This window comes from Pseudomicrostroma glucosiphilum (genome assembly GCF_003144135.1).
Source record: "Pseudomicrostroma glucosiphilum strain MCA 4718 unplaced genomic scaffold BCV69scaffold_7, whole genome shotgun sequence".
Classification (NCBI taxonomy): domain Eukaryota; kingdom Fungi; phylum Basidiomycota; class Exobasidiomycetes; order Microstromatales; family Microstromataceae; genus Microstroma; species Microstroma glucosiphilum.
The window spans coordinates 141,003-156,689 of record NW_020289919.1 but is presented as its reverse complement, the minus strand read 5'-3'; the positions used below and the strand labels follow the sequence as shown (position 1 = coordinate 156,689).

The window sequence follows — 15,687 nt, the reverse complement described above, 5'->3', positions numbered from 1 at the left end:
GAGGCAAAGGTTAGTGAGGGGAATCTCCCTACGTCTTGGATGGACGCAGGCATCGTACTCACTTGAGAGGGTAGACGGTGGTAGCTCCAATGCTTCCACTGATACTTCCAAAGGCCAGCAGGGCCAATGTACCCGGCTCCTCCTTGCCAGACCAGCTAATGTAAGCAAGCTTGATACCTTCAAACGTGCTCATATCGATTGCCGAATAAGGGAAGACGCCCACCAGCCCAAGTGTCAGACCTCGGTAGTACGTCTTCCAGGGCCCAGCCTTCCACATGTCGCGAGCGGTGGCCTTGAGAAGCTCCTCCCCGACCATCCTCTGGCCAGTCTTGGGACTGATGGGAGCCTTGGATCCTTGCGAGGACATCAAACGCGTCTTCAACGTCTCAACCGGGTAGATGGCCAGCTGTGAACTGATACCTCCGATTCCTCCCGAGATGAAGCGCGATGTCCCGCTGATGTCTCGAGAGTCGGAAACGCCATCGACGTACTTGGCAAAGGCCCTCTTGGACATTTCGTAGGACAGGAACTTGATGGCCGACTCGGGGAAGATCTTGATGCAGTTCAAGCCATTGCCCAGCCAGAACGCCTTCAGACCACCACCTTCACGATACAGCGTCGTCACGGCGGACCCGATAACGCCCATTCCTTTAGCAGCCACTTTGGTCGCGTCCTTGGCAGCTACAGTCTGACCCTGCTTGACAGACTTGAGAGCCCCCGCTGTGGCTGTATCTTCTGACCTAGACGCGGTGATGAGATAGACCTTCAGTCGGTCAAAGGGCGCGGTTGCCGTTCGGGAGATTGCTCCCGCAATACCTCCTGCCAGAAGGAACTTGAGCGCAACATCCGAGTGAATCATGTCATTGTCCTCCTCCTCTTCTTCTTCGTCACCGTGATGACCATCAGCACCATCATGAGCCGAGGAAGAGCCGGCATCTTTGCTCTTGTCGTCTGAGGACACCTTCGAGTCTGATATCGAGCCGCTACCAGTCCTTCTCTCTTCGGAAGAGGCAGACTTGCTGCCAGTCTCGCTCCTCTTCTTCTCCTCTCCAGCCAGGCTCACGTCGCCATCGGATGTGACAGTCGTGGCTCCGTGCCTATGCGTCTTGCCCCAATTGTTGCCAAAGTCTGAGAAGACGCCGCCCACTCCAAAGAGGCCATAAGCCTTCCGCACCTGGTAGAAGCGGAAGATCTCTGTCACCGTTGTGCGCCTCGGGAGGAGCAAGAGATAGTCTCTGAACTCGGGCCAAGAAATGTAGGCATTCTGCGTGTCCGGCAAGGTCCAATGCTCGTGCGGGTTGGATGTACGTGTGGAGCTGGAGAGAGAGGCGATGAAGTCCTCGAGTGAAGCAGGAGGAAGGTCGATGCCCGCTCTATTGAGTGACTGCCGCACTTCGGCAGCATCTAAGCGCATATCTCCGTTGCGATCTAGCTCGCAGAAGATCTTGTAGAGTTCTGCAAAGCGGAATAGAGGAAAGTCAGCAGCTGGACAGGCTATGCGGCCTCAAAGCCCACCACAACTCACCTCGCTCCTTGGTCTCGGCATATTTCAAGAAACCCTCCCATTCGATCATGAGCGCACGGGCATAGTGGCCGTCTTCATCTAATTCTTCTTCTTTCTCAGTCTCGCTGTTGGGAGACTTTGCTTGTGCCTCCTCTCTCCGCGAGCTTTGCCGCTCCCGGTCTCTCGAGCTACCCTTGACCGAGCTGAGACCCCAGACTTGAGAGCCAGTGTAGCCGGACTCGCCATCGTAGTCTGCTTCGAGAGGACGCTGATCCTCTTGACCGGCGGGAGGGCCAACCATTGAGTACCAGAGTGACAGCAGCGCATTGGCGTCTCCGGAATGTTCTTGTAGCACCGCTTCTGATTGGGATGAAGAACTGCCCCAGATGTTGCTCCAGAAACCTGATGAAGAAGATTCTTCAGAGTCGCGATCAGAATGTTTCCGTCTTCTCTTCTCTCTCTCTTCCTCTAGCTCCTGTCTACATTGTCGACATTGAGCTAGCAGCTCCTTGGCATAACCTTGTGAAGGCGGGGAGGGCACTGCTGGCTCCTTGACTGCTTCTGGCGAAGCAGTCGTCGTAGTCGTTGCCAGGGCTGGATCAGTCTTGTCTGCATCCAGTCGCCGCTCCTTTTCGCTCAAATTGCGATTGCGTGTCCGTTCCTTGTCTGCAGCCTCCTTTGCTGCCCAGGTGCCTCTTGCGAGACTGCCTCCTGCTCCGTATCTGGCGCTCCTCGCTGTGGCAGTCCATGCCTCCTTTGCTCTTCCGTCGGCCAAAGCGTCCCTCTGGTTGTCCATCAGGACATCAAAGAGACCTCGAAGTCGTATCAGACGAGCCTGTGGAGGCTCCTGAGAACGATATTGCTCGTAGGTGGATCTCCTGGGGAAATTCTTGTATGAGCTCTCGGCAGAGTCGGAGTCCGAGGAGGTAGATGACGACGAAGATGACGAGGGGTGGAAAAGGGACGACTTGCTGCTGGAGGAAGAATCATTTCTGATTGGTCTGCTCTCGAACCAAGAGCCGGTGAAGAAGGAGGTGGAGCCCGAGGGGGAGAGAAAGGTGTTGTACAGTGTCCGCGTTCTCTTCAAGTTCTGGAGCGAGGGGTCCGACAAGGGCGGTTGAGCTGCCTGACCATCGCTAGGCAGCGGTGGGCGTGCTTGTGATGCTTCTGATGATGAAGGGGCTGCGCTGGCGCTGGAAGTGGCCATTGCTGCTGTGTGAGCCGTGGCAGCGACTCTCAGCTGTCACGCTGTGGTGGAGAAGAGGAGGGTGGGCACGTTCGACTGCAGTCGGGGCGAGGCGGTGAGCCAAAGGGGGGTACCAAGAGTCGAAGTGTTGCGCGTGTGCGAGCAAGCGTGGTGAGGAGAGGCCAATGATCGTCGTATTTAGAGGATGTTGTGCCTGTAATCTTATGATGAGGCTGTGATGAAGGAGAAGGTGATGGTCCTGTGGGTGTGCGTGTGTCCCCCCGCCTGCCTGCCTCGTTGCTTCTGTCTCTTCGCAGACTACGCACCGCCAAGCAGCACACTGCAGCCAGCCATCGGCCGACGGAGGTCCAGCGCGGGCGCATTGCAAATGAACCTCACATCGGAGCGGCCTATCGGGGCGGCCTGACGGAACGGAAGCACCACCGCCTCAGGCAACGCGGGAAGCGAGACACGCCCATTCCATTCCGTAAGAAAGGAAGGTGGCTCATGCGGGGAATTGACGCGACTCTTGCTCGACTCGTCGAAGTGCACCATCCCCCTCTGAGTACAGCCACAGCCCTCAGTCATGAGCAGCCCGCAAGACTCCGGCACTGCTTCTCCACTCGAAGACGACGAGGTCAACTTCGAGTCTGGAGACGAGTATGAAGAGACAATCAGGAAGCAGCGAGCCGAGAATGCCGCCCTCCTCGCCTCTCTCGAACTCTCCACTGGCGGATCCGCACTAGTCGACCCAGAGGGCACCAAGAGAAAGAGGAGCGCAGCTGATGTCGAAGAGAGGAAGAAGAAGCGACTCAGCGAACAGAGGATACGAGCTGCAGAGGATCGAAAGAAGAGACTCAAGGCCGAAGCTGCCAATGGAGGGCCAGACCTTCGCCCCGCAAGGACCTCTGCTAGGCTCAGAGGAAAACTTCCGGCAGGCATGGAGGAGGAGAACAAAAGAATCGAAGCAGAGAAGAAGGAAATGGAGTTTAAGCGAGCTCAGAGCAAGAAGCTTCTGCATCAAGAACACAAGTTGCTTGCCCTGCTGGGTGAGGATGAAGAGGCCAAGAAGAAAGAAGAGGCACTGATCGGAGCTCTACAAGCAGTCATTGCTCGGGAAGATGAAGAGGAAGAGGAGAAGAAGTCAAAGGCTAGCTTGAAGAGCTCCGCGAGAGGAGGGCTGGGGGACGAGACAGATGAAGTGGACACGGATCGCGCCCTTCAGGAGCTGCAAGAAGAGATTGACAAGATGGACCTCCTTGCCGCGAAGAAAGTCACTCCCAAGCGTCTCTACACAGCAGCTTGGCATCCTTCCGTGCAGCGCGAGCTGCTCTTCACAGGAGACAAAGAAGGTCATATCGGCGTTTGGGAGCCATTTGCTAAGAAGGCCCACACCAGTGGAGGCGATGATGACGAGACCGCCGAGTCCAAAGAGGACCTAGATCAGGTCACAGGCGATGATGGAATCGCTTACACACTCCGGATACCCGACGACTCCTCGCCCATCTCCTGCCTCAAGGTCCCACCACACAATCCCACCAAGCTCTTCTCTTCCTCATACAACTCGACACTGCGCAAGATTGACCTGGAGAAGGGTGTATCGGAGCAAGTCTTCTCCTTCTCCACCGAAGACGACGACGATGGAGGGGATGGAGCGCTATTGAGCGTCTTTGACTTCCAGCGGGAAGGTGATGGAGGAGCTACAGCCGGAGGAGATGTCATCTGGTGTGGTGACCATCGTGGAGGCGTGGTTCGCATCGATCTGAGAGAGCCTGGAGCTCCACCTGGCCCAGGTGCAGGGAGTGCTCGCTCAAAGAGAAGCAATGGAGGGAGCGGAGGAGGTGGTGGTTCCAATTGGCAGCGGTGGCAGCTATGCGAAAAGAAGGTGAGCAGCAGCATACTACAGCACAGCGTATCTTATGCTGACACAGCCCATTATCTTACCTCCCCTTAGATCGGTGGCCTGTCCATCAACCCAATGTCCCCACACGTCCTCTCCGTGGCCTCCCTCGACCAGTCCATCCACCTCTTTGACACTCGTCGTCTCTCAACTCTCCCTCAGACCTCCTTCATCCCAACAACCTACAAGCATGTAGACCCAGACACGCTCTCTCTTCTCCAGCAAGACGTGCTTGAAGGAGGAGCCCAGCTAGGTTGGAAGAAGAGCAAGCAGGCAAGCACCAGTGTCGATTTCAGTCCTGATGGTAGTAAATTAGCAGCAGTGAGCTATGATGATGTTGTCAAGGTGTGGGAGATGGACAAGGAATGGCTCGACGTCGACGTTGTTTCGGGCGCTACTGCCGGTGCTGGTACTGTCGCCAAGAAGGGTCGAGCATCGACTAGCTCTACCAAGAGTAATGCTACACCTAAGAAGGGTGGGCTTATGCGCTACTTCAAGAAGGAAGAAGGCGAAGAGGTAGAAGACCTCAAGGGGACCTCCACCTCCTCCTCCAAAGGCAACGGTCGGAAGGGTGCTACTAGCAGCGCTCAATCCCGACCTACGGACCTCCTCGCTTCCCCACTCGTAATCCCTCACAACAACCAAACGGGTAAATGGCTCACCCTCTTCCGTGTGCGATGGGCACCTACTCCAACCTCCACTTCAGCAAATCACTTTACCATTGGTAACATGAGACGAAGTATTGACTTGTACTCTGCAGAAGGGAAATACCTGCGTGGACTATACGATGAGGAGTGGCAGAGTGCAGTACCTGCCGTATGCGTCTTCCATCCTGCGGGAGGTGTGGGGAGTCAGATTGGAGAGAGGGTCATGGGTGGGAGTGCTAGCGGAAGGTGTGTGCTGTGGGGTAGGCCGAGGGAGGGGAGCGACGGAGAGGCGGCTTGAAGAGGCGCAGCGTATGAGGGAGCGATGTAGCAGAAACCCCATCTCGCAATATCACTGCCCATTCTGCTCTGCCTCGGACAAATGTATGTTATTCCAAGAAGCTTCTACGCAAGAGTGACACTCAAAGACCAACAGGATGCAGTCGAACAAGTTTACTCGTAGATCCACTGGTCGATGGCCCTCTTGTAAGAGATGGCACCGTCCTGAGCACCGAACCAGAGGGCAATCTCCTTCTTTGCCGAGTCCACGGCGTCGGAACCGTGGCAGATGTTGCGTCCAACGTCAATGGCAAAGTCACCACGGATGGTACCGGGAGCAGAGGCCAAGGGGTTGGTGGCACCAAGGAGGGCTCGACCCTGCTTGACGACGTCCTTTCCTTGCCAGATCATGGCAACGACGGGGCCGGAGGACATGTAGCTGAGAGAGAGGGAAGCAAGGGCGAGGAGCGAGGGCAAGGAAGCGGCGTCAGCATCTGCCTCCACTCAACAAGTCGCTCACGCCATTCCTGTTTCACTTTGAACTTACTTGCAAAGACCGGGGTAGAAGGGCTTGCCGGCGAGGTCCTCGTAGTGCTTCTCGATGTGCTCCTTGGAAGCGTGGACCATCTTCATACCGACGAGGGAGTATCCTCGGCGCTCGAATCGCTGAATCAGAGGAATGGGGCGGGGGAGGAAGAATGTCAGAATAAGAGGTCGAGTGGACAACCTTAAGAGTAACTTGCGCCAGCCTGGGCTACTCACGCCGATGATCTCTCCGACGAGCTGACGCTGAACGCCGTCAGGCTTGATCATGATGAAGGCTGCGAGGGGGGGGGGGAGGAATGTGCGGAACGACAGTTCAGGGTGTCAGTAGCTGCACAGCAACATCGCTGCACCATCGAAGTAAGTAGTCCACTGAGGGATAGCAGGAGAGACTCACTCTGCTCGGTGGCCATTGTGAATAGAGTTGTGTTGGGTGATGGGGTTGGTTAGATGTGATGTTGGTGTGAGGTAGAGTGTTACTTGCAGAGGCGGAAAAAAGGCAAGGCCACCCAACGTTCTTCCCAGCACATCGCCCGCCCCGCCTCTGCTGCCCACCTTCCCCTGTCTTCCTTCCGATCCGGTGAGAGGCGTTGCGCGGGCACAGAGAGAAGCTCCACGCCACACGGAAGTGGCCAGACGGGCACAGACAGATTTTTGGATCAGGCTGGAAGAAGTGGAACAGGCAGGCGGATACCAGACCCGAGGTGCCATTGCCATCATCATCTTCGCTAGCCCTTCGGAATGAGACTCGTGGTCAGAGGGACAGGTAGAGCCTGGGCAAACTGGAGGCGAGGCCATCGTCTCGATGCCATACCAGCATTGCCTTCTCTCCTTCACACAGCTGGCGGGAGTCCCGTTGCTCTAGCCGCGCCTTGGCTCCCTCACAACCTTCCTGCCGCTCTGTACAAGCAGACGCCCATTTCCCGCTTCAGGTCTTATGCTACCCTAAGCAGTCGCTCCCAGGAAGCAGATGTGGTATACACACACCCCGATCCGGTGACCAGCAAAGGGAAGGCGAAAGCAAAGGACACCGAAGACGCAGAAGGATTGCATGGTCAGACGGCTGCTGAAATAGCAGCGAAGTTCGAGGTGAGTGGACAATAGCATGGGCGGTATAGACAGCTGTCGAGGGGATGCTAACAACGGCTGCTTCGCTTCGGACTTTCTTAGGCTCTCGGACTCTCCACTGGACTCTCGCATCAGCTCATCGAGACATATCCGTTCATCACAAGCCCAACAGCCGCTCAGTCAAGGATGATCCCAGCCGTACTAGCTCGGAATGACGTGCTCCTTCGAGCTCACACTGGCTCTGGCAAGTCTTTTGGCCTTCTGCTCGCACTCATGGCAAAGCCTCGAGTCACCTTCAGCAAGGAGACGGAAACCAGATCCACCACTGGTACTGCCAGTCTGATCGTTGTGCCTACCAATGAGCTCGCCCAGCAGTACCTCGCTTGGGCCAAGATGCTACTACCAAGCACTAGCGCAACTTCTCTCGACTCAGTGATACAAGTCGTCGTGAGAGGCGATCAGCAACTGACTCCCGACCAGCAAGTTAACAAGCTCATCGACCGCCCGCCTCACATCCTCATCGCTACTCCTCGGCGGGCGCTAGAGATCCTCTCCCAACCGCAAGGCTCGAACATCCTGGGTCTGCAGACCTTGCAGACTTTGGTCCTGGATGAAGCTGACTCCTTGCTGGATCTACCCGGACGGTTTCCTTCGGCCAAGATGGTGTGGAACAACATGGTCCACCCTCCGCCAGGCCTGACCTTCCTCAACGAAGTCATGAAGATCCGCGGTACCTTCTCAGGAGGCCAAGTGGTCCCCTCTGCCGGTCTTGAGCCATCTGCTGGAAAGAGGGGTGACGAGATTCGACCTCCGGAGAGGTATCGCCGGACGCAACATCTGGCCAATGAGCGACTTCATGCAAAGGGGCAAGGCTGGCTGACTCCGCCCAAGATCTTGAAGCGCTACGAGAGGCCGCTCCAAGTTGTCGCCTGCTCGGCAACAACGAACGCTGTACTGCGACACTTCTTGGGCGCCAAGACGGGCTGGGTACGTATTGGCATCAAGGAGCAGGAGCAGGATGAGCTCACCTTTGGGCGACGGCCAAGTAGGGGCAGAGATCAAGGCGTCACGGGCCGGTGGATCGATCTCACGGGTATGTCAGGCATGACAGGGCTGCGCTCGAAAGCGGACCAGGTGGATATTGACTCTTCTGCGTCGGCTGGTAAAGCGATGCCTGTCGAGCTGAATCACGTCTGCGTCATAGTGGATGAAGGGCTGCCACCCACACGGACACAACAGGGCCCAGACGGTCTGGGTCTGCTGCCCGCGATGAGAAACCTGTCCCAAAAGCGGATCAGACGCTCGCTGCAACCACCTTCCGAAACTTCGAAAGCTGGACGGCGAGACGAGCAGGAAGAGGCGGGCGAGAGGGAGGAAGTTGCAGCTCGAGCTCATGAGCTGCAGGAGCAGAACATCGTCAGATCCTTCCAGCTGCCTCCATCTGAAGTGGACACGACGATGCTCGAGTCTCTAGCGTACACGTTCGCACTCGAGGGTGTGACCAAAGCACTGGTCTTCATTCCTCCTCAGTGGTCACTCCGGTCTACAGTCACTCACCTCAATCAGCTCGGTATGCCCGTCGTGCCCCTCGCGGAACTGCAAAAGTCAGCACCATCTGCAGAGGAAGCCGAGGCCAGTCCGAGAGTCTCCGTCATCCAATCCACTTCTGGTCGAGGACTAGACATCCCTCACCTCAGCCATGTCTTTATCCTCGGTATGGAGGCGGTACGCGACCCGGTTCAGTACGCCCACCTCGCCGGCCGCACCTCGCGGATCGGGCGGGATAGCAAGCTCAATCAGGAGCGTAAAGCAGGCACGGTCATTACCCTTGTGCGGGGGCTCACATTGGAGGATGCTAGACGCAACGAGGAGATTGCTCTCCGGCACAGGAATCAGGCGATGGGCAAGGCTAACACCACGGCACAGACTCTCGATGCAGAAGGGACGGTAATCTCCCCTTCGCCTTCCTCATCATCATCCTCGAAGCGACGGATAGGGCGGGCTGGAGGAGAGCAGACGGCTCCAAAGCGGCTGCTAATCAGCTCGGGAGAGAAGAAGATGTCGACCATCTATGCTCGATTGGGTGTAAGGCCGGGCAGGGTTGAGCTAAAGGGGATGAATGAGGTGGATGAAGCAGAGGCAGAGGATGTGGATGTGGATGTGGAAGAAGTAGAGGGTGGTGGGCAAATGGAGAAAGGGAGCGTACTCTAGACTAGTACGAGAGGAAGCGGAAGTGACGAGAGGCAGTAGATGAGATGAGGTCCGTCCATTGCTTTAAATGCTGCATGCATGTATTCTGTACTATTACACAAATCAGATCCACCACCACCACCACCACTACTACTATATCAATTGCGCCTCTCTACTCGTCATCGAGATCTGCATCCATACTATCTCCCCCAGTCTGACCAGCTGCTCCACCCTCTCCCTCTCCCTCTTTCTCGGGTTTACCATCTCCTTCTACTCCAGCGCCAGCACCAGCTCCAGCACCAGTATCGCTCCTCGCATCAAGGAAACTCTCTTCGCCAGTCCTGCTCTGATCCATGGATTGATCTACCACATCCATAGAAGTAGGTGTAGGAGTAGGAGAGGCAGCATTTCCCAATCCTACTGCGGGAGTGTGAGAGCGACTAGAGCGACTGGTCCTGGCGACTGTACTGCCCCTGGCGGATCTAGCTGCAGAAGCAGCAGCGGCAGCGGCGTTCGAGGGGACTGCCGAGCCCTCCTTCCCTGCACCGACAGCTGCACCGCCACCGCTACCGCCAACTCCAGCTCCTCCTCCAGTCAAGCTCGCCAGTCGATTCTTGGCAATCCTCAACTCGCTCTCCACCCTATCCGTCTGCTTCTTCATCTCCAACCCACTAGTGACTGCACCCAGCAATCCTTCCCATTTTTCGCAATTCTGGCGAGTAGGAAAGACAAGACGAGGACCGATGGGAGGATTGAGCTCGGCGAGGGTCTGCATTGTGCGATTGTACTGCGTCTGTCTTGGTGCCAGGAGACGAGTGGAGCGCAGGTAGACTCCGTGCGACGAGGTGGGATTGTTGGTCGAGGGGGCGAGGGGAGGGGAGGTTGAGGGTGTCCCAACGAGGAAAGGATAGGGAGGTCGTCCAAGGGGAACGGACTCGGGGTCGAAGCGAGTAATGCAGTGCTGCTCATCAAAGCGACCCTGCCTCAGCTCGGCTCGCTGCTGTGTGGTGAGACCAATCTTTGTTGCAAGCGAGGCGCTAGCCGCAGCAGTGTCCTCTTCCACCACCGAGCCATCGAGGCGACGCTTTTTCCTTCGGCCGTCTTGGTTGGCCGCATCCTCTGCCGCCGCACCTGGAGTTCCAGGGATGATGGGAGCGCCCGGTGCGATACCTGCGCCTGCTTCAGCAATGAGACCAGCAGAGACGTCTGGTACTCTCTCCCAGCCTCCCAAGAGCTTTAGTAGGTCCTCTCGGTCTGCGGAGAACTTGGCCTCTTGTTGCTCCAGTCGCCTGGCTTCCACGTACAGGGCCTCCTCTTCGGCTAGCTGAGCAGGTGTCCTGGTAAACAGACGGGCCAATGCCTGCTTCCTCTCCACTTCGGCGTTCTTGTCAAAAGCGTACGTCTGCAGCAATCTTGTCCGGCTCTCCATGTCCTCTACCGAAATCCGGCTCCTGATCAGTCGACGACAAATGGCATAGTACCTGGCCTTGAGGTCTTCCATTGTGCGATGCTTGTGAGCCGTAGCTGGGAAATCCCATCGGTCGGCAATGATGACGAAGCGGAGATCGTACATTGTACAGAGCTCAATGAGGTAGTCGGTCTCTTCCCTCGTCCAATCGTCGTCGCGCAGATGCTGAGAGTACTCGTCGCTTGAGTAAGTGTACACCCCCGAAGACGTGTTGAAAACGGCATGGGAGTAGTCCTTCTCTGCCGACTGAGGATCAGTGGTCGTCTTGCTCGACTCCCCTTCCTTGGCGGGGACCCAGTGATAGAGGACAAGGTCGTCTGGCCTTGCAGGATTCTTGAATGGCTTCCACTGCCACCCCGTCGCCTTCTTCTCCTTTCTCTTGAACTTGGGCCGGAAGCCGCGAGCTGCTCCACCAGCTCCATCCTGCCCGAGCATTGCCCTTGCCTCGGTGTGGGCGACGGCGAGACTGGGAGCATTGTCGCCTAGCAGAGCGTGGAGCTCACGCGTGATTCCATCAATCTTCGGCTTGGACTTGGTCTTCTGAGTAGGAGGCCCGGTAGGAGGTCGGGAGGTGGATGCGGTGGCCTGTGTGGATGACGAGGGATCGTTGTGCTGCCTCTGTGGGAGATTGAGGATATCTCGCACATCTTTGCCAGAAGCAGTGGCCATGTTCGTCGTCGACTACCAGCGTGAGGCCAGAGGTGGTGTTGGTGATGGTGATGGGTGGTGGTGGTGGTGAGAGTAGAGGACGTCGAGGGAGGAAGATGCGCGCCTGGTTGCCGAGGCGAGGCGAGATTGGGGCCCATGTTCCCCTTTCCGCCTGCGTAGGGTCCACTGATATCTCCATTCACATCTTCCTGGATCCAAGGTAGCGGCCTCGTACTCGTCCCTCGCCTCGTCTGTGCCGCACAGGAGGACTACAGTACTGCTTGAGGAGCGCCGCCGATGGCTGGGAACACCTCGGACCTCAACACCTCGTCCCTGGTCGCCGTTCTCCTCGTCACGTCCACTTCCTCGCGGGCGCCTCAGGTCGTCTTCCGGTATCCACGCAAGCCGCGCCCCCTGCGTCGACTTTCCAAAGTACAATACTATGCTGGACAACAGGCTGAATGGGCTGGCGAGGCTTCTCAGAGCGCATATGGCAGAGGATCCACGGCCACTGACGGCTTCAGCATAGGCGCAGACGAACAGCACAATTGGGCCCAGTGGGAAGAGCAAGGTGAAGATAGCGAAGCCTCCAGCTTGAGCGATCAGGGCACCAGTAGCGACGATGGATCCTTTGGCTCCTCTGATCATGAGTCTGCTAGCGGCAGCGACTCTGACCAGCGAAGTATCACCGAAGCAAGCGAGCTCACAGACAACGAGAGCGCATCCGAGGCATTGAGCACCTCTCGCACCGGGCCTGCGGCTTCTGTCGGGCGGCGCTCAAGACGGGACATTGATCCTTCCTCGTCACTCAGGTACTCCTCACGCAATCCGGCCTCTTCCAGCCGGGTCTCCAGTCAACGGCGTGCGCGGAGTCCGTCTGTAGCTCGTATGTCATCCTCGCTCAGAGATCCCACAGTCGAGTACTCCCCAGAGCGTCATTCGCAGGCGGGTGAAAGCGCTGGAAGGGCCAGAAGAAGGGGTTTGACGCTCACAGCGACGGACCAACAGCAGCTTCGGGACCCTCGGAAGTCCATCAAGGAGCATTCGCCCAGCAGGCGAGCTCGGAATGCAAAAGCATTCTCTACATATCTTGGCTTTCCTGTAGAAGACTTGGCCGAATTCCTCGCTCCGGATAGGGACCTCTGCAATCGTCGCTTTGACTTCACCGTCGATGATCTCACCTTCGTGGGCCATCCTGTCCGTATACCGTCGAAGTCTCGGAATACCCAAAATACCGACTCTCCTGACGACCAGGATGAGAGGGGTAGGCAAGGAAGAAGCGCTCAGCAGTCCTCTGATTTGGGAGCCGCAAGTGCGCCTCCGTCGGCATCGACTGGATCTTCAGCAACTCCCGAAGTGACACTGTTTCACCTTATCCTCGTGCTACAATCACCAGACCCGTCGTACGCTGCTCCGTCATTGGATCTCACGACATGGCTTGGCTTCTGGTACGACAATGTCTGCTTTAAGATGACAGCAGCACTCTGGGCTGAAGAGCAGAGATGTTCGTACGTCTCTGAAGAAGCCGATGTCCTCTTCAAGCTATGGGGGGAAGTCGAAGGTAATTCGGGTTCCGGACCATCCTATGCTCTGCACCTCAATCGGATACTCCTGACTTCGTCCATGGCTCGCTGCTTCCGAAATTTATACCGCTGCCTCTCGCGCCCATCTCCTCATCGAACCCCCTTTGTCACCGTCAATGAGCTCGACGTTCATTTGCAGCTGCCGCCTCTCCTTGTGGACCCTGCAAGAATGGTGAAAAGCATCATGGAGCTGGGTCCTAGCATCGACGCTGTCAATGCTGAGATGAGAGCGGAGCAAGAAGGCGGCAGAGGCGCAGGAGAGCTAGTGAGAGGTACAGGTGCCGCGCTAGATGAGTGGACCAAGGCTAGTGGACCGCCTCTCTTCCCATGGAAGACCCTACTCCTGCTCTCGGACCCCGAAGACGAGGACGTGCCCAAGATCAAGAGGTATCGCTCGCTTGGAGGCCAAGTCGTTGAGTTGTCGACTGACGATGAGTCGTCCTTGGACGAGCTAGAGGAGGTTGGTCTGGCAGATGCAGGAATAGAGATCTGGGCGAAGAGATTCACCGCCCTCCTCAAGCCAACTGTGTCGGGTCTTCTCACCTTCAACGAACTTGCAGCGCTTCTGGGCTGGGATCTGGAAGAGGACGTATACCCAATGGCGAGGCATCTGGTCTACTACAAGCAAGCTCGGGTCATTGACGTGCCCATGATACAAAATACATATGGCCTCAGTCCTCTTGTCGACCTCGCAAGCATCTCCCGCTTCTCCACAAGCTTCGCTTTGCGCTTTCCACAGCAACAACCGCTACCACGTCTCCTTGCTGCCCTTGGCTCATCCTTTCAGCCTTTCTACAACCACTGGCTGAGCGTACACTCAGGTTCTTCGAATGCGGCATCGTCCAGCCAGGAGCCTCAGAAAGATCCAACAAGGCGTCAAAACGCCTTTGATGTTCTGATCTGGCTCTTGCGCCACGAGATCATCATCCAGCAGCACCTCCGCTTCCGCCTCATCGCTAGTGAAGCTGTCAAGCGCAAGGCGAGGCAGATGTGGGAAGAGCAGAGAGCGTTGCGAGATGAGGCACTGCATCGACGCGAGGAACTCAAGGAGTGGAGGCGAGAGAGGAGAGCACTCAAGAAGGGGCCAGACCCCAGCCGCCGTGAGGGTGAGCTGGTGCCCTTGGTACCTCAATCAGCCCCCGGAGGCTCAGGTTTCCAGACGACCTCTGTAGGAGCGCCAATTGAGGAAGGCGACCGAGGCAGAGCACCACGTCCGAGGTCGAGGTCTGCCGAGGCGCGAGACCGGTCAAGAGGAACCTCGAAAGACGACCCTCTGGCCTCCAAGAACGCTGCCTCTCGGGTTTCGTCATCTTCGTCACGCTCAAGATCGCGCAATCCCCTGCCACTAGGTAGGATTAGCGCACTTGGTCGACTGACTTCAGCTGCAGGAGGTTCAGGCGTGTATACCCCGGAAGGCAGCTATCGCCGAGGTCAGGGTGGTACTGAGACTGCTCTGGAGTTTGAGCGACGACCAGTACAGCGCTCGAGGAGTCCTAGCTCCAATCTCCCTACAGGTCTCGAGGTGGTGACTCACGCAAAAGACAACAGCTCCGGCAGCGGAGCTGTCCTGCAACCCGTCAACAGTTTCACTCGAGATAGGGCAGCATCCTTTCTAGCGGAGCAACACAGGCGACGAGCACTGAGCATGGTCAGGGGCGGGACGGCTAACTCTGTAGGAAGTGGCGAAGCAAGTCATCATTCATCGCCTAGGACCGAGAGTCACCAGTTCGCCGCCTCTGGAGGTGGTGTCGGTATAGGCCGAGGTCGACCTCGAGGCGAATCGTCCGCCAGTGGGTCTGCCCTACCAGCTCATATGGCTGCCCAGCGACGCCTATCTCGCAGCCCTTCCAGAGCGAGGATGAGGGTGAGGGGTTTCGGCGATCAGGAAGAGGTATGGATCGATGGTGAGGAGGTCAAGGTTGAGGATGAAGAGGAAGTCGGGCTAGTGCCTGCTGCAGAGGAAGCTCGCAGGCTGAGCAATGTCGGTGAAGAGGAGTCAGAGGTGCAGGCGGCAGCAGCAGCAGCTCAAGCGTCTCCATCGCTTGGTACTGACCCAGACACCCCGCAAGTTCGTGAGACGGCCGGGCTACACAACTCTGTCCATGAGTCTGTGCGCTCTAAGCATGCCACCTTCGATCTTCACCCCGGTCTTTCGGATAGAGGAGGGCGCAGAGGCACATCCTTCTCTTCAGACGGCTCGGCTGACGACGATGACGACTCCGACGGCGATTCCGATCTATCCCAAAACCCTTACCTCAACCAGAACTTCGAAGAAGAGTTCCCCGAGCCCTCCTATGACTTTACCCCTTCTCTAATCTCTGTGCCAAATCGTGCCAGTCGAGAGGAGAGTGCCTGGATCCACGCCATGCTCGAAGGCAAAGACGATGTTTCTGATGCATTTAGGAGGCTCACACCTTACTTGGATGGGAGACATACGATTGATGAGGCGCTAGCGGATGGAGAACTTAATATGCGCAGGAGAGATTTGAGAAATCTGTTGAATAGGTTTGCAGAGGAGATATTGACGTTTGTACATCCTTGATGTCGAGGAAGGAGAGAGGGAGGTCAGAAGCGGGTATGGTGATGCGCAACCAGGCTTGTCTATCTTGTATCCCATCATGCCCCTGGAGAGTGCTGTCCAAGCTAATACCAATCTGATGCCACTCCGTTTTGT

General features: G+C 56.9%; 6 protein-coding genes across 6 annotated transcripts in view; 3 read left to right on the top strand and 3 right to left on the bottom strand.

Moving 5' to 3' along the window:
• The window catches only part of BCV69DRAFT_290299 (mitochondrial carrier), a 3,615-nt gene extending 663 nt beyond the window's left edge, over positions 1-2,952 (bottom strand). The window contains exons 1-2 of the mRNA XM_025493709.1: positions 1,526-2,952; positions 63-1,455 (exon numbers count right to left, since the gene is read on the bottom strand). Of these exons, the coding sequence (XP_025347741.1) occupies positions 63-1,455; positions 1,526-2,711 (2,579 nt within the window). The 5' untranslated portion in view covers positions 2,712-2,952. The remainder of the gene's footprint in view (positions 1-62; positions 1,456-1,525) is intronic.
• A 277-nt stretch (positions 2,953-3,229) lies between these two features.
• BCV69DRAFT_282789 (WD40 repeat-like protein) lies at positions 3,230-5,837 on the top strand. Its single transcript, XM_025492475.1, has 2 exons — positions 3,230-4,575; positions 4,645-5,837. The coding sequence occupies exons 1-2, from the start codon at positions 3,277-3,279 to the stop codon at positions 5,533-5,535; spliced, it is 2,190 nt and encodes a 729-aa protein (XP_025347740.1). The 5' UTR covers positions 3,230-3,276; the 3' UTR covers positions 5,536-5,837.
• Positions 5,608-6,500, bottom strand: BCV69DRAFT_270149 (nucleoside diphosphate kinase). Its single transcript, XM_025490914.1, has 4 exons — positions 6,454-6,500; positions 6,276-6,334; positions 6,061-6,179; positions 5,608-5,952 (listed from the first exon to the last, which is right to left on the bottom strand). The coding sequence occupies exons 1-4, from the start codon at positions 6,467-6,469 to the stop codon at positions 5,688-5,690; spliced, it is 459 nt and encodes a 152-aa protein (XP_025347739.1). The 5' UTR covers positions 6,470-6,500; the 3' UTR covers positions 5,608-5,687.
• A 249-nt stretch (positions 6,501-6,749) lies between these two features.
• BCV69DRAFT_282787 (hypothetical protein) lies at positions 6,750-9,490 on the top strand. The gene is made up of 2 exons (XM_025492474.1): positions 6,750-7,145; positions 7,227-9,490. The coding sequence occupies exons 1-2, from the start codon at positions 6,798-6,800 to the stop codon at positions 9,333-9,335; spliced, it is 2,457 nt and encodes an 818-aa protein (XP_025347738.1). The 5' UTR covers positions 6,750-6,797; the 3' UTR covers positions 9,336-9,490.
• On the bottom strand, positions 9,281-11,543 carry BCV69DRAFT_282786 (hypothetical protein). Its single transcript, XM_025492473.1, has one exon. It carries the CDS (start codon positions 11,449-11,451, stop codon positions 9,487-9,489), a length of 1,965 nt encoding a protein of 654 aa, XP_025347737.1. The 5' UTR covers positions 11,452-11,543; the 3' UTR covers positions 9,281-9,486.
• A 73-nt stretch (positions 11,544-11,616) lies between these two features.
• BCV69DRAFT_282785 (hypothetical protein) lies at positions 11,617-15,679 on the top strand. Its single transcript, XM_025492472.1, has one exon. The coding sequence runs from the start codon at positions 11,728-11,730 to the stop codon at positions 15,553-15,555; it is 3,828 nt and encodes a 1,275-aa protein (XP_025347736.1). The 5' UTR covers positions 11,617-11,727; the 3' UTR covers positions 15,556-15,679.
• Positions 15,680-15,687: the final 8 nt, after the last annotated feature.

Excerpts from the sequence above, each read along its gene's own strand:
- BCV69DRAFT_282789 (XM_025492475.1), top strand. The coding sequence starts at position 3,277 with ATGAGCAGCCCGCAAGACTCCGGCACTGCTTCTCCACTCGAAGACGAC. Across the intron at positions 4,576-4,644 it reads GGCAGCTATGCGAAAAGAAG|ATCGGTGGCCTGTCCATCAA; the intron begins GTGAGCAGCAGC and ends ACCTCCCCTTAG.
- BCV69DRAFT_282787 (XM_025492474.1), top strand. The coding sequence starts at position 6,798 with ATGAGACTCGTGGTCAGAGGGACAGGTAGAGCCTGGGCAAACTGGAGG. Across the intron at positions 7,146-7,226 it reads AAATAGCAGCGAAGTTCGAG|GCTCTCGGACTCTCCACTGG; the intron begins GTGAGTGGACAA and ends GGACTTTCTTAG.
- BCV69DRAFT_282785 (XM_025492472.1), top strand. The coding sequence starts at position 11,728 with ATGGCTGGGAACACCTCGGACCTCAACACCTCGTCCCTGGTCGCCGTT.
- BCV69DRAFT_282786 (XM_025492473.1), bottom strand. The coding sequence starts at position 11,451 with ATGGCCACTGCTTCTGGCAAAGATGTGCGAGATATCCTCAATCTCCCA.
- BCV69DRAFT_270149 (XM_025490914.1), bottom strand. Across the intron at positions 6,180-6,275 it reads TCGTCGGAGAGATCATCGGC|CGATTCGAGCGCCGAGGATA; the intron begins GTGAGTAGCCCA and ends CCTCTGATTCAG. Across the intron at positions 5,953-6,060 it reads TTCTACCCCGGTCTTTGCAA|CTACATGTCCTCCGGCCCCG; the intron begins GTAAGTTCAAAG and ends CCTCTCTCTCAG.